The following is a 16,081-nucleotide window of genomic DNA, read 5'->3' as shown; positions in this document are numbered from 1 at the left end:
TTAAACAGTGACATCATAGGAGGAGAGCTCACAGAGACTCAGTGTCCATACTTCTCATTTATGTACGAGCTCTCAGTTAAAGAGAGTCCCAAAATTTGAGCCACTCCATTGGACATTAACAAAGTACATTAGGATCAAGGTACCATATATCTGTTTTCCAACAGGATCGCTAGTTTGCTCCAGGTCAACCTTAAAGGGACATGAAACCCAAAAGTTTTCTTACACGATTCAGATAGAGAATACAATTTCAAACCACTTTCTAATTTACTTCTATTATCTAATTTGTTTCATTCTCTTGGTATCATTTGTTGAAGGAGCACCAATGCACTACTGGTTTCTAACTGAACACATGGGTGAGCCAATGACAATTGGTATATATATGCAGCCACCAATCAGCAGCTAGAACCTAGGCTCTTTCCTGCTCCTGAGCTAGTTACCAAGATAAACCTTTCAGCAAAGAATAACAAGAGAAGGAAGCAAATTAAATAATAGAAGTAAATTGGAAAGTTAATAATGAAAGAAAAATGTTGGGTTTCATGTCCCTTTAAGCGCGGGTGTAACCCGAGGTCCCTTGCTGGACATTGTACTGTGAGCGTTATGTATCTAATGTGCTTTAAAGTAACTAGGATGTTCTAATATACATTTAAAGCAATACAATATTTTGATATAGCCATGATAATAATGATAATACATGTCTGGGCAATCTAGGCAACTAAGATTAAAAGTTAGCCATAAATAAAGGTTGCAACCTTATTTCCTTCTTGTTCCAAACAGAGTTTACAATATTTTGGCAAACTATATACTTTTGTAACCAGGGTGTCTAGCTTTGATTATCATGTTGTTAGGCAATGCATTATAACCTGGGTTGTTGAATATCTGGATTATATTTCACTATAAGGGTGTCACAGAGACTCAACATTTTGTTAAGATTAAAATAAAGTATTTTTTATTCAAAATTTGAAGAGTGCTGAATTCCCTTTCTTATTTCAGAGGATATAACTATCCTCTGCATTCTCCCTTTTTATATCAGAAATAACTTTACTTAAAGGGTCTGCACCACTTCCTGTAATGAAGATATATGTTGAATCTAGAACGAATATACAGCTAATTAGTCTGGGAAAACAGTCTTTTTCTCTCCTTCATTAGTTTTGCTTTATATATAAATAAGCATATACATATACATTTATGGAGAAAACACAGTCCCCCATTGACTCCTATGTAAAGGCACTTTAGGTGTAGTTTTTTTTTTTTTTTTTTTTTTTCATTCCCTCACTTTAACCCCTTATAACTGTTTTGTGCAGTTATTTTATTAAAAAGTCAAAATGCTCATATATTTATATAATGTTACTGTACTGTCATCTTTATTTTGGGGACAATTGGGGAAACTTTTTATTTTTAACCAGAGGTCTGACCTCTAGTTAATTGCTATTAGCGCAAAGTAAAAACACTCTATTGTGGTTGCATTAACAAGCCACTTGTAACGGCAAATTAATGGCAAACGTTAACTTAGCACCTCACGTGTAATCTAGCCCATAATGTATGTTTACACTTGCCTCATAGCAATATATTTATTATTTATAGGTTTTTTTTCAATAGCGATTACAAAAAGGAACCTATAAATATTTATTAACTAGCGCGCGGACAAGCTTCTCAACTTGAGAAATTGTCCGTACACCTTCACTGCATAAGGCCAGCGGATCTGTTTGTCAGCTGGCTCATATGCATCATTAAAGTGAAAAAACAAGTACTGTGGGCACCTTAAAGGGCAGGTCAAAAAAATATATGAGTTGATTATGTCCTAATACATATGAAAAAAATCTTTTAACAAATGATAGGTAAATGATTATTTGTTAAAAGATTTTTTTCATATGTATTAGGACATAATCAACTCATATATTTTTTTGACCTGCCCTTTAAGGCGCCCACAGTACTTTTTTTTCACTTCAATATTCCTTTTGCTAGTTTGTAGGGAACTAGTATCCATCTGTGGTGCTGGTCCTTGCTGTTGGATTTATAGCGCAAGAAGTTTAATCTCTTTTCTCATATGCATCATTACACACACCGATGAGTGTGTAATGCCCGCCCCTTCACTCGCGCGACTGTGAGTCACCAAGAGCGAGCAAGATCTTAGTGATTTCTCTTCGCCACCCAGTAATGACCACTGCTTCTTACATTGTGGAAAGCAGGTTCACATGTGTGACGGTGCATCTGCCCCACAAGGGCTCGGGAGCAGCTTACGCTGCTGTGTACATGGAGCCCAAAATGCTGCATGTCATTAGCTGCAGTCCCCTTGTTACAATATAGGCCCTATGCCGTTGCCCAGTATGCCTATTGATAAAGGGATCCCAGAGTGAGTAATATGCATACAATGCTTCACCAAATCACCCTTGTGATAGAAGTGTGGTGTTAATACACGTTTTAGTCAGTAGATGGCGCACAGTGAGCACAGTAAGCGAGCATGTTCCGTACATCTGATTCAACAAATTCAGGCTATGCTCATTATTTCTTGTTTGATTATTTTATACAAGCTTAAATGCAGTTATTTAATAGATTTCATTTTTTTTTTCTCTCATTATCTAGTGTCCCATTCACAATCAGTGGGCATATAGTAAATACCAGCAATGCTGCACTTTGCAGTTTAGATATTGTACATATTGTACATTCATTGGGGCACATGTATCAAGCTCCGAATGGACCGCTGCTCTATAACCTGTCCGCCTGCTCTGAGCAGGCGGACAGACATTGCCGGAAATTAACACCCCCCTGCTGGCGGCCTATTGGCCGCGAGTCTACAGGGGGCGGCGTTGCACCAGCAACTCTTGTGAGCTGCTGGTGCAATGCTGAATACAGCGAGCGTATTGCTTGCCGTATTCAGCGAGGTCTGTCAGACCTGATCCGCGCTGTCAGATCAGGTCCGACAGACTTTGATAACTAAAGGCCATTAACTCTGAATATTGAGAGACCAACATTTATATATTTTTTTCTTGTTAAGGGTTAAAATTCTGTGATTTTTTAGTAGATACGTTAATACCAACTGTTATACTTTCTGTATAGTTTTTAACAGCTTATTGTGTCTCTAATTTTTATACAGAGCTGTAGCTTATGCCTCTTAGCAAGAAACATACCCTCTCAAGGGTTAGATTATGAGTGGAGCGCAAAAAAGCACTTTCACAAGCGCAATATTTATGCTCCACTCGTAATACTAGCTCATGCAATTGTGCGCTGGTATTAGAAGTGACCGGCAATGCAAACTCATGGAAGCTTTGCGCTCATTAGAGCTCGCTTCAATAGGCTCCAATGGGTGCCTTGATCTCATGCCGTGAGAAGGGGGTAAGTCGCGCAGCGATGTGCAGCAAATTGTAAATATATATGTATATACGCAAATACATATATATTTACAGGGAACACGGTTCCCCATAAACCGCAATGTAAAGGCACACCCACTCACTTTAGCCCCTTAAAACTGCTTCTTGCAGTTATTTTAATGAAAAATAAAAATGCAATTGGGGCACATTTTTAAAATTAACCAGAAATCTGACCTCTGGTTAGTTTTCGGAGCACTAATTGCTACTGCAAGCTCATAGTAGCAATAACCAGCCACTTGTAATGGCTGGTTATTTATTGCAACCCTGTAAACGGGCAAATTTGCCTGTTTATGGGCGCACAATAAATTAGCTCTCCACTTTTTGTTGAGCCATAAGTGTAGACGATCCAGGGAAAGACCCGCACTGACAGATCATTTTAGAGAATATCACCTCAATTTAGTAAATGTCTATTGAGACAAACAAGCAGTATATAAGTATTTTATATACCATATCTTATCCAACCTCAGCAGTGTCCAACCTTTTCACAAGAGGGGCCAAATTAAATTTTGTCAAATCTTGTTACACAGGGAACTTTATTGGATACATGAATTCGGGACTGTGTCTCCTGATGGGTTAAACAGAGAGATGGGTTGGAATGTTTGCCTTTAAAAAATAGTACTCTAGTATATATTTATAATCTGTAAGTCCACTAGATGGAGCTCTTTCTATAGGTTTGTAGTTCTATTTGAGGGTAAGTTAAACTATTAGAGTAAGATGAAGTAAAGTGTTGGGTAACCACTAGATGGAGTCATAAATTGTATTAAGACATATATATTGAAATGAAGGGGTTAATTGGAGATAGTAATGTAGGTGTGGCTAAAGGCCTTTATAAGGCCACTTTTAATTGTTTGTGAAATGGACATGATTAAGGTTATTGAACCGAAACGTTGCCATTTTTCTGCTATGATGGCTTAAATAAAGATTAAAAAAAATTTTTATGGTGGTGCTGCTATCCATTTTGTTTGGAATATTATCTTCTCTGAGACTAAGGTGCTAGTCTGGGACAGCTTGCACACCTGCACAATTGCTAACCCTGTAGTGGGGATCACCCTGGTGCTGGAACTTTCCTATTTTGTGATTAAATTTTGTAGGACTGTCTGGAACATTTTATAAAATGTTACAAATAAAAAAATATATAATAATCCTTTTTTAGCTATATCTGTGCCACTGTTCTGTCTTTGAATAGAGCATCATTGTTGCAGCTCATTGTTATTTTTCTTAAATCACCAGGATTCGTTTTCTCTCATTAGTACTGCTTTTTTGCTTCCTTAACCCTGTCTGCAGCAGAGGCTAAGTATTTTGAAGTGTCTTTGGAGGTCTTCTCTCTACATAGATAGGTCACTTACAGAGAATTACTCATTTTATATAAACAAATTTTTATGCATTTATTTATGTACATTTAGTATTGCCATTTTATATTTATCTCATTGTATGAATTATTTCGCTTACAACTCTTTTAATACATTTAGTAAAGTCTAATTAAATTATATTTTAACATTCATTTCAATTGGCTGTTGTTTTTTCATGATCATTTACCTATCATTTGTTAAAAGATTTTTTTCCTATGTATTAGGACATAATCAACTCATATATTTTTTTCACCTGCCCTTTAAGGCGCCCACAGTACTTGTTTTTTCACTTCAATATTCCTTTTGCTAGTTTGTAGGGAACTAGTATCCATCTGTGGTGCTGGTCCTTGCTGTTGGATTTATAGCGCAAGAAGTTTAATCTCTTTTCCAACACTGTTCTGTCTTACCTGGCTATGCTTTGCTTTCTAGATTTTTTGAGTTGCTCCTCTCATCTTAAAGATATGTAACAAATCAATAAATAGATTATTTTTTTATTCATACCTGCCCGGCGGTATCTAGGATTTCAAAATGGACACATTCTCCATCCATTACTGCCGTATGTCTGTAAATCATTTCTGCCAAGAACAAAAAAAGAATGAGTTAGAATGTGACCAGGAGACAATGTATGTATAGATTTAATTTGTACCAAACACACATTACTACTGCACTTGTGAGGTCAGGCAAGCCCTTGTAACCTCCTTATCTAAAATATGTAAGGTCCATCTGCCTGGACTCATTGTCACCAAATTAAACGGAAAATAATTTATTATTTTCTGTGTAGCATCTAATTGACTTTGCAAGGTGTATTAAAGTTTTTGAAAAACAGATGGATTACCAATATCTGTTATAGATTGTGAATAAGATATGCACTTCTGTTCTTACCTATTTCTACATAAAAATAAACAGTCTAGTAAAAATTATACTTCCCTCATTTAGATAGGGCATGCAATTTTAAACAACTTTCCAATTTACATTTATCATCAAATTTGCTTTGTTCTCTTGGTATTCTTTGTTTAAAGCTAAACCTAGGTAGACTCATATGCTATTTTCTAAACCCTTGAAGGCCACCTCCTGTCTCAATGAAATTTGACAGTTTTTCACAGCTAGACAGTGCTAGTTATTATTATTTATGAGTCAGAACTGATTGGCTAAGATGCAAGTCTGTCAAAAGAATTGAGATAAGGGAGCTTAGATACAAGGTAATCACAGAGTTAAAATGTATATTAATATAACAGTGTTGGTTATGCAAAACTGGGGAATGGGTAACTCAGGGATTATCTATCTTTTTAAAGAATACAAATTCTAGAGTATACTGTCCCTTTAATAGAAACATAGATATTGACAGCAGATAGCCATAGGCCCAGCAAGTCTGCCCGATATTACCTAACAGTATAAACTTATCTAGTTTGTAGGATAGCCTTATGCTTGTCCCATGCATTTTTAAAGTCCCCCCACAAACGAATGAACAACACAAGTAAATTATAAGGTTTTTTTAATATAATTATGCACTCTAAATCGTAAAAATGTACTTTAGGTTTCTATGATATGATGAGGTTGTGGATTTGAATCTTTGTTATAGATTGTGTAAGAAAGTGATGAGAAAGGAATTTTTAAACAAAGCACTTTAGTATATTCTAAAAATATTCTCTTTTAGATGGAATATAGAACAGTAAAGGTGCCAACCTTTTGAATAGTTTTAATAGCCTTCACTGAATTAAAAGGGTATCCTAATGGATAAATAAAATACTATAAATTGTTAGAGCCTTCTATTTCAATACTCGTGTCCTAACAAAGGGGTAATACACTGCTAAACAGTGATCGTAGCTGCTGAGCTAGTAACGAACAGTGATTGGCAGATACCTAAGTATGCCACTCTTAACTGGATCATCAGTAGTGTTCTGCTCCAGACCATTAATACAACAATAACTTTTTCAAATGAATTAGATCATTTTTTCATTAGAATTTCCCCTTAAAACTATGGAAAAAAAAGTTACAGAAGGTCACAAAAATGTCAAACCTTTTCACCTATCAGAGGACAGAGCACAAATGAATTATATAAAACATAAATTTGTCATGTGCTTGTGCTACTTTAATCACTTTGCGACTGAAAGGGTTTAAATGATTTGAAGATTTGCTGTATTTTCAGCTGTACATAAAATTAATCCCTGGATTTAAATTCTTGTCATAGTATTTTCTAAATTGCTGATCAACTCTTATTAACAGATTAATTTCTAAACTTAAATGAGGGCGTCTGTTTATGCTTTATGGAAAAAAGTGTTAATTAGTAAAAATAAAATTGTTCCTGACATAATAAAAATCATTATTTCTCTGAATGTTTATAACTGTAAGGGCAGGTTTATTTAAAGGGACATAAACCCCATATATTTCTTTCATGATTCAGATAGAAAAAGCTTCCAATTTACTTCTATTATAACATTTTTTTCTCTTATCCTTTGTTAAAAAGCAGGAAGACAAGCTCAGGAGTGTGCACGTGCAGCACTATATAGCAGCATTTTTGCAACAGTGTTATACTACATTAGCAAGAGCACTAAATGGCAGCACTGTTTCCTGTCATGTAGTGCTTAAGACAAGTGCACACTACCTATCTAGATATCTCTTCAACAAAGAATAACATGAGAACTACACAAATTTGATAATAGAAATAAATTGGAAACTTTTTTGAAATTTGATTCTCTATCTGAATCATGATAAAAAGTTTGAGATTCATGTCCCTTTAGCACTTTCCTCAAAACATATTAGCGCGTAGTTATTATGATTATTATTATTTTTTTTTTTTAAATACAATGCCCTATTGTACTCACCAGTATCATAGTTAGTAACAGGCATGCTGTAGCCTCCAAAGGGACATAAACTCAAAAAGTGCCATCATGTATATGAAATAGCAGGCATGAAGCATGGTTAATAATTTTGCATAAAAAAAATAAAATGTTTAAAGATCAACAAACACAATCGGCTAGATTACGAGTTTTGCATTAGAGACTATGTGGTGCTAACTAGCAGTTTATGCTCACCGCTCACTTACAGACATCGCTGGTATTACGGGTTTTTACAAACCAGACAAGAAGTGAGCGTTGAGCAAAATGTTGCTCATTACCACACTCCAATACCAGCGCTGCTTATGTTAGGGGTGATCCGGTCGTACGTGCCCGTGCATGATTTCCCCATAGGAATCAACCGGGAGAGCTGGCTGAAAAAAAGTCTAACACCTGTAAAAAAGCAGCATAAAACTCCTTAACGCAGCCCCATTGATTCCTATGGGGAAATAAAATTTACGTTTACACCTAACACCCTAACATGAACCCGAGTCTACACACCCCTAATCTTACACTTATTAACCCCTAATCTGCCACCCCAACATCGCCGACACCTACATTATATTATTAACCCCTAATCTGCCGCTCCAGACACTGCCGTCACCTACATTATACTTATGAACCCCTAATCTGCTGCCCCCAACATCGTCGACACCTACATTATATTTACTAACCCCTAATCTGCCTTCCCCAATGTCACTGCAACCTACCTACACTTCTTAACCCCTAATCTGCCGCCCCCAACGTCGCTGCCACTATAATAAATATATTAACCCCTAAACCGCCGCACTCCCGCTTCACAAACATTAGTAAAATATTATTAACCCCTAATCTGCCGTCCCTAACATCGCCGCCACCTACCTACATTTATTAACCCCTAATCTGCCGCCCCCAACGTCGCCACCACTATTCTAAATTTATTAACCCCTAAACCTAAGTCTAACCCTAACCCCCACTAATTTAAATATAATTTAAATAAATCTAAATTAAATTACTATCATTAACTAAATTATTCCTATTTAAAACTACATACTTACCTATAAAGTAAACCCTAAGCTAGCTACAATATAACTAATAGTTACATTGTATCTATCTTAGGCTTTATTTTTATTTTACAGGCAAGTTTGTATTTATTTTAACTAGGTAGAATAGTTATTAAATAGTTATTAACTATTTAATAACTACCTAGTTAAAATAAATACAAAAGTACCTGTAAAATAAAACCTAACATAAATTACACTAACACCTAACACTACACTATAATGAAATTAATTCCCTAAATTAAATACAAATAAATAAAATTATCTAAAGTACAAAGAAAACAAAACACTAAATTGCAGAAAATAATAAACAAATTACAAGATTTTTAAACTAATTACACCTAATCTAATCCCCCTAACAAAATAAAAAAGCCCCCCCAAAATAAAAAAGCCCTACCCTACACTAAATTACAAATAGCCCTTAAAAGGGCCTTTTGCGGGGCATTGCCCCAAAGTAATCAGCTCTTTACCTGTAAAAAAAATTACAAATCCCCCCAACATTAAAACCCACCACCCACACAACCAACCCTACTCGAAAACCCACCCAATACCCCCTTAAAAAACTAACACTAACCCCTTGAAGATCACCTTACAGGGAGAAGTCTTCATCCAATCGGGCCGAAGTCCTCAACAAAGCCAGGAGAAGTCTTTATCCAAGCTGGGTGAAGTGGTCCTCCAGACGGGCAGAAGTCTTCATCCAGGCGGCATCTTCTATCTTCATCCATCCGGCGCAGAGCGGGTCCATCTTCAAGACATCCGGCGCGGAGCATCCTCTTCCAACAAAGTCTTCTTACTAAATGACGGTTCCTTTAAGTGACGTCATTCAAGATGCGTCCCTTCAATCCTATTGGCTGATCCAATCAGCTAATAGGATTGAGCTGGCATTCTATTGGCTGTTCCAATCAGCCAATAGAATGCCAGGTCAATCCTATTGGTTGATTGCATCAGCCAATAGGATTTTTTCTACCTTAATTCCGATTGGCTGATAGAATTCTATCAGCCAATCGGAATTGAAGGGACGCCATCTTGGATGACGTCACTTAAAGGAACCGTCATTTAGTAAGAAGACTTAGTTGGAAGAGGAAGCTCCGCGCCGGATGTCTTGAAGATGGACCCGCTCCGCGCCGGATGGATGAAGATAGGAGATGCAGTCTGGATGAAGACTTATGCCCGTCTGGAGGATCACTTCGCCCGGGTTGGATGAAGTCTTCTCCCAGCTTCGTTGAGGACTTCGGCACGGTTGGATGAAGACTTCTCCCGGTAAGGTGATCTTCAAGGGGTTAGTGTTAGGTTTTTTAAGGGGGTATTGGGTGGGTTTTATAATGGGGTTGGTTGTGTGGGTGGTGGGTTTTAATGTTGGGGGGGTTTGTAATTTTTTTTACAGGTAAAAGAGCTGATTACTTTGGGGCAATGCCCCGCAAAAGGCCCTTTTAAGGGCTATTTGTAATTTAGTGTAGGGTAGGGCTTTTTTTTATTTTGGGGGGCTTTTTTATTTTGTTAGGGGGATTAGATTAGGTGTAATTAATTTAAAAATCTTGTAATTTGTTTATTATTCTCTGTAATTTAGTGTTTTGTTTTTTTGTACTTTAGATAATTTTATTTAATTGTATTTAATTTAGGGAATTAATTTAATCATAGTGTAGTGTTAGGTGTTAGTGTAATTTAGGTTAGGTTTTATTTTACAGGTAAATTTGCCTTTATTTTAACTAGGTAGTTATTAAATAGTTAATAACTATTTAGTAACTATTCTACCTAGTTAAAATAAATACAAACTTGCCTGTAAAATAAAAATAAACCCTAAGCTAGCTACAATGTAACTATTAGTTATATTGTAGCTAGCTTAGTTTTTTTTTATAGGTAAGTATTTAGTTTTAAATAGGAGTTATTTATTTAATGATAGTTATTTTTATTTAGATTTATTTAAATTTTATTTAAGTTAGGGAGTGTTAGGGCTAGGGTTAGACTTGGATTTAGCGGTTAATAACTTTAATATAGTGGCGGCGACGTTGGGGGCGGCAGATTAGGGGTTAATAAATGTAGGTAGGTGTCGGCGATGTTAGGGATGGCAGATTAGGGGTTAATAATATTTAACTAGTGTTTGCGATGTGGGGGGGCCTCGGTTTAGGGGTTACTAGATAGTTTATGGGTGTTAGTGTACTTTTTAGCACTTTAGTTAAGAGTTTTATGCTACGACGTTGTAGTGTAAAACTCTAAACTACTGACTTTAAAATGCGGTACCAGTCTTGACAGGAGAGGGTCTACCGCTCACTTTTTGTCAGACTCATAATACCGGCGCTATGCAAGTCCCATTGAAAAAATAGGATACGCAATTTACGTAAGTGGATTTGAGGTATTTCCAAGTCTGGCCAAAAAAGTGAGCGGTACACCTGTACCTGCAAGACTCGTAATACCAGCGGGCATTAAAAAGCAGCGTTGGGACCGGCCAACGCTGCTTTTTAAGCCTAACGCAAAACTCATAATCTAGCCGAATGACATTGTAATGTACAATATTCAATTATGTGTAGATATAAAGCAACATAAAACCTTTGCAATAAACTTTCAAAATTTATCCTCATCCTATTTTCCTACCATTTAACCTCTTCACTACCGGGAATTCCAGAGAACTTGCCCAAAATACTAAAGAATTTTTAGCAGTTTTGTTATCACTCCATTTAAACAGAAATAGAGCCTTTTTTCTTATTTACCTATTAAAACTATATATATATTTTTTTAGTACACTACCCAAGGTATTGATCTAGGCCCATTTTGGTATATTTCATGCCACCATTTCACCAAATGCGATCATATAAAAAAATCGTTAACTTTTTTCACAAACTTTCTCACTAAAATTATTTACATACCGCTTGTGCCGTCATGACACAAATAGTTGTAAAAGCTTCTCTTTGTTCAGAAACAGCCGACATATACGGCTTTGCCATTGGCTTTTGGTAATTAGAAGGCAATTGCACCTGCACACCATACTTATGAAATTCCTGGCAGTGAAGGGGTTTATTAGTTAGCTGGTAAGGGTTATAGTATTTTAATGCAGGGGTTACCCTCCCACTAGCATTCTTAGTGCTACGTTTGCAAGCAAACAAGTTGTTTGCTGTTTTTATTCACAATCTGTTTCTTTTTATGTTTACTTTGATTTACCATATTTGTTTTTAACCAAAGGATCACTGTTTCACATCCCTTTAACATTGAAAACTCTGGGTTTTCCAGTTCCGAGAATGGGAAATTCAGACTGCAGCCTAACCCTGCTAGATATCTGTCCCTTATTGACCTCAGCAACGGTGATAACTTGCTCAAAGCAGTGCAATTTTTACTAATAAAATGGCAGTGGCTAGCTGGGTTTGCTCCACAAGCTTTTTCGCAAACTTTGGGTTTCTCACTGAAATTATTTACTTACCGCTTGTGCAGTCATGTCACAAATGGTTGTAAAAGCTTCTCTGGCATCCACTTTGTTCAGAAGTTGCAGACAAGCGTGGCTTTACCATTGGTTTTGGTAATTAGAAGGCAGCTAATTGCAGCTGTACCCCCCAGCAGTGAAGGTGTTAATCAGGTAGCTTGTAAGGTGTTGCGTTGTAAACTGTTGTGTAGAGATTATCCTACTAGCTGACTCCTCCCACTCCCTGATCCCTCCAAACAGCTATCTTCCCTCCCTCACCGTCCACTGGTCACTACCATCTTAGGTACTGGCAGACACTCTGCCTTTATGCATTTTAGGGATAGTTTTTATATATATATATATATATATATATATATATATAGTTATAGTTATATACTATATAGATAGATATTTACATTTCTGTAGAGTAGGGAACCCACCTCAAACCCCTGCCACCCTGATCCCCCTCTCCCCAAACAGCTCTCTAACTAGGGTTCCCACCTCTGCCATGTTTTCCTGGGCACTTATGAGTTATACATGCTGCAGGGTGTGCAGAGAAGGATATGAATTGTGCTGTTCAGTGTTACCCTGCAGCATGTATAACTCATAAGTGTCCAGGAAAACATGGCTGAGGTGGCGACCCTATCTCTAAACCTCCCCCCTTTATATAATATTTGCCATCTTTGGTACTGACAGCTGTCTGTCAGTACCCAACTAATGTTTTTGTTTTTTTAATAGTGCTGCCATCTAGTGCTCAAAGGGGTAACATTCTTACAAAACTGCTGCCATATAGTGCTCCTTAATGGGCCGTCTCTTAAGTATGTTAAAAGGATATGAAACCCAAAAGTTTTCCTTGGTGATTCATACAGAGCATAACATTTTTTTAAAAGTTTCCACCTTACTTCTTTTATCAAATTTGCTTTGTTCTCACGATATTCTGTGTCGAAGAGATACTCATGCTCTATCTGAATCACAATTTTTTTTTAATATATTCCCTTTAGACCAAAACCATGATGTTACAAGCTAACAACTGTATACATCGGACACATAGTATATTGCTCTTTTACTAAGTTATGTCATAAAGGGCTTTTGTAATTCTGTTTCCCTTTGTAATTAGACATTGCTGAGTGATTCCTTATAAATACAGTCTTTCTTTCTGCAATCCCCCTAAATTAAAATGACTTTTGCAATTTAATTGTATAAAACAACTAACATTCAGGTAGATTACAAGTTATGGGCACAACGGGGTGCGAAACGAGCGCAACAAAAGTTGCGTTATTTCACACTCCATTGCGCTGCCATTACAAGTTTTCAAACAGCCAGCTTGTGCGTAGGATATGGTTGCGTTGAGCTCCATACCGCACAAAATACAAGCGCTTTTTTGACGTGTTCATGCATGCTTTCCCCATAGACATCAGTATAGTGGGGGGCAATGTGGGCGGACAGCAGATTAGGAGTTAACAATATTTAAATAGTGTTTGCGATGCGGGAGGGCGGCGGTTTAGGGGTTAATAACTTTATTATAGTGGCGACGATGTCGGGGAGTGGCGGAATAGGGGTTAATAACTTTTATTAGTGGCAACAATGTCTGGAGTGGCAGATTAGGGGTTAATAACTTAAATATAGTGTTTGCGATGCGGGAGGGCCTCGGTGTAGGGGTTAATAGGTAGTTTATGGGTGTTAGTGTACGTTGTAACAGTTTAGTTATGAGTTTTATGTAACAGTTTTGTTGCGTAAAACATATAACTACTGGTCTCAGATTGCGGAACGGATCATGTTGATATAGGCTGTAACGCAAGCTTTTTAGCCTCACTGCAAAACTCGAAATGGCAGCGCTATCGAAGTCCCAAGAAAAAACGTCATTTTTACGAGTGGGGGACTGACGTTGCGTTACAGGCTAAAAGGCTTGCGGTACAGCTATATCGACAAGACTCGTAATGGCTGCGTTACTGTTTTAACGCTGAAATGGTAATTTTTTCAGTGTTAAAACAGGAACACAAAACTAGTAATCTAGGTGATAGTGTTTATAGGTATATAATGATATTTGTTGTGTGTGTTTTTAGTTGTAGGTTTTGCATTTTTAGCTTGTTGTATAAACCTTTATCAAATGTTTTCTCGCCTGTGACCGTGCGTTTTTTGCACTTTTTTGATTGTGTATGATTACACTATGTATGGTCCCTTTAAGGGATGCTATATTCGCATAGCATTGACGCACGGGTTAAAATCTTTAGTTTTTCACCATAAATAGTGGATATGCACAATTCATCCCTGAGGTAATTCATTAGCCATGAAATGCGTAGGATGCAGGCTACTCAGCTACAGATCACAATACATTATGAGCTATAAAGGGATACTAAAGACATTTTTTTCTTTTATGATTCAGATAGAGCAGCAGTTTTAAGCAACTTTCTAATTTACTCCTATTATCAATTTTCTTTGTTCTCTTGCAATCTTTATTTGAAAAGTAGAATCTAAGCTTAGGAGCTGGCCCATTTTTGGTTCAGCACCTGGGTAGCGCTTGCTGATTGGTGGCTAAAAACAGAAAACATTTGGGTTTAGTATCCCTTTAACTTAATTTTCAAATAAAGGATATCTTTTACTATACTTTCCAAGCCGCTACCTTGTGAATTATCGCGTCTTTGAATTAAATGTATGCTTATAAACCTACCTAGGTATGCTTTTCACCAAATACCAAGAGAACAAATTCAATTTCATAACAGAAGTAAATTGAAAAAGTCTCTTAAAATTGCATAATTGTATTTATTATTATTCTTTATTTATAAAGCGCCAACAGATTCCGCAGCGCTGTCCATGGGTACAAAGATAAAAGTACAACGGTGAAACAATACAATATAAGACGTTTTGCAGACAAATACAGGCAAATTGAGGGCCCTGTTCCAGTGGGTACTTACAATCTAGATGGGTAGGAGGATGGGAAACAGGAGATGGGGATTGCAAAGATGAGAATGATGTTAGTGAGGAGTTAGATGAGGGCTACTGTTAGGTAAGTGAAATTAATTTGTTACTGAGTCGGTGAAAAGCTTCCCTGAACAAAAAGTTCTTTAGGGAGCGTTTAAAGGATGATAGGTTAGGGGAAAGTCTGACAGCTCAAGGAAGTGCGTTCCAGAAGGTTGGTGCCGCACAAGAGAAGTCCTGTAGTCTAGCATGGGAGGAGGTGATGGTAGAGGAGGTAAGGAGCAGGTCCTTGCTGGATCCTAGGGGACGGGCTAGAGTATATTTGTTGATGAGTGAGGACAGGTAGGGTGGGGCAGCATTGGTGAGACCTTTGTAGGTCAGGGTGAGAATTTTGTGAATGGGGAGCCAGTAAAGGGACTCACAGAGAGGTACAGCAGATACAGAGCATCGGGAGAGCTGGATTAGCCTGGGAGAGGCATTTAGGATGGTTTGAAGAGGGGAGAGGTGGGAGAGAGGGAGGCCAGTTAGTTGGTTATTACAGTAGTCAAGTCGGGAGATTACCAGGGAGTGGATTAGCTGTTTAGTAGTTTCAGCGCTCACAAATGGACGAATTTTGGAGATATTGCGTAGGTGGTTGCGGCAGGATGAAGAGAGCAATTGGATGTGGAGAATGAAGGACAGATTTGAGTCAAGTGTGACTCCAAGGCATTGGACTTGGGGTAATGGGGAGATAGTGGTGCTGCCAACAGTGATAGAAAAATTAGAAACTGGAGTAGAATTAGAGGGGGGATTAGAAGTAGTTCGGTCTTGGACATGTTTATTTTTAGGTGGTGAGAGGCCATCCAGGAAGAAATGCTAGATAAGCAGTTGCAGATGTGAGAATTGACAGAAGGAGAGAGTGCAGGGGAGTGCAGGGGTGGATAGGTAGATCTGGGTGTCAGCAGCACACAGGTGATGTTTAAATCCATTGCTGTTGATAAGTTTACCCAGTAAAGAAGTGTAAATAGTTAAGAGTAGAGGACCCAGTACAGAGCCTTGAGGTATTCCAACAGACAGAGGCAATAGAGAGGAGTCACCAGCAAAAGAGACAGAGAAGGATCTGTTAGATAGATAAGAGTGAATCCAGGAGAGGGCAGTGTCACAGAGCTCAAGAGAGCCGAGAGTCTGTAGGAGGAGGGGATGGTCAACA

General features: G+C 37.5%; 1 protein-coding gene across 2 annotated transcripts in view; it reads right to left on the bottom strand.

Moving 5' to 3' along the window:
• Window positions 1–16,081, bottom strand: part of LOC128666065 (ras-related and estrogen-regulated growth inhibitor-like) — a 169,040-nt gene that overhangs the window by 17,651 nt on the left and 135,308 nt on the right. For both annotated transcript variants that reach the window (XM_053720445.1, XM_053720446.1), the window contains one exon: window positions 5,216–5,289. In XM_053720445.1, the coding sequence (XP_053576420.1) occupies window positions 5,216–5,289 (74 nt within the window). The remainder of the gene's footprint in view (window positions 1–5,215; window positions 5,290–16,081) is intronic.

This window comes from Bombina bombina, chromosome 7, assembly GCF_027579735.1.
Source record: "Bombina bombina isolate aBomBom1 chromosome 7, aBomBom1.pri, whole genome shotgun sequence".
Taxonomy (NCBI): domain Eukaryota; kingdom Metazoa; phylum Chordata; class Amphibia; order Anura; family Bombinatoridae; genus Bombina; species Bombina bombina.
This window is presented reverse-complemented; position numbering and strand designations above follow the sequence as displayed.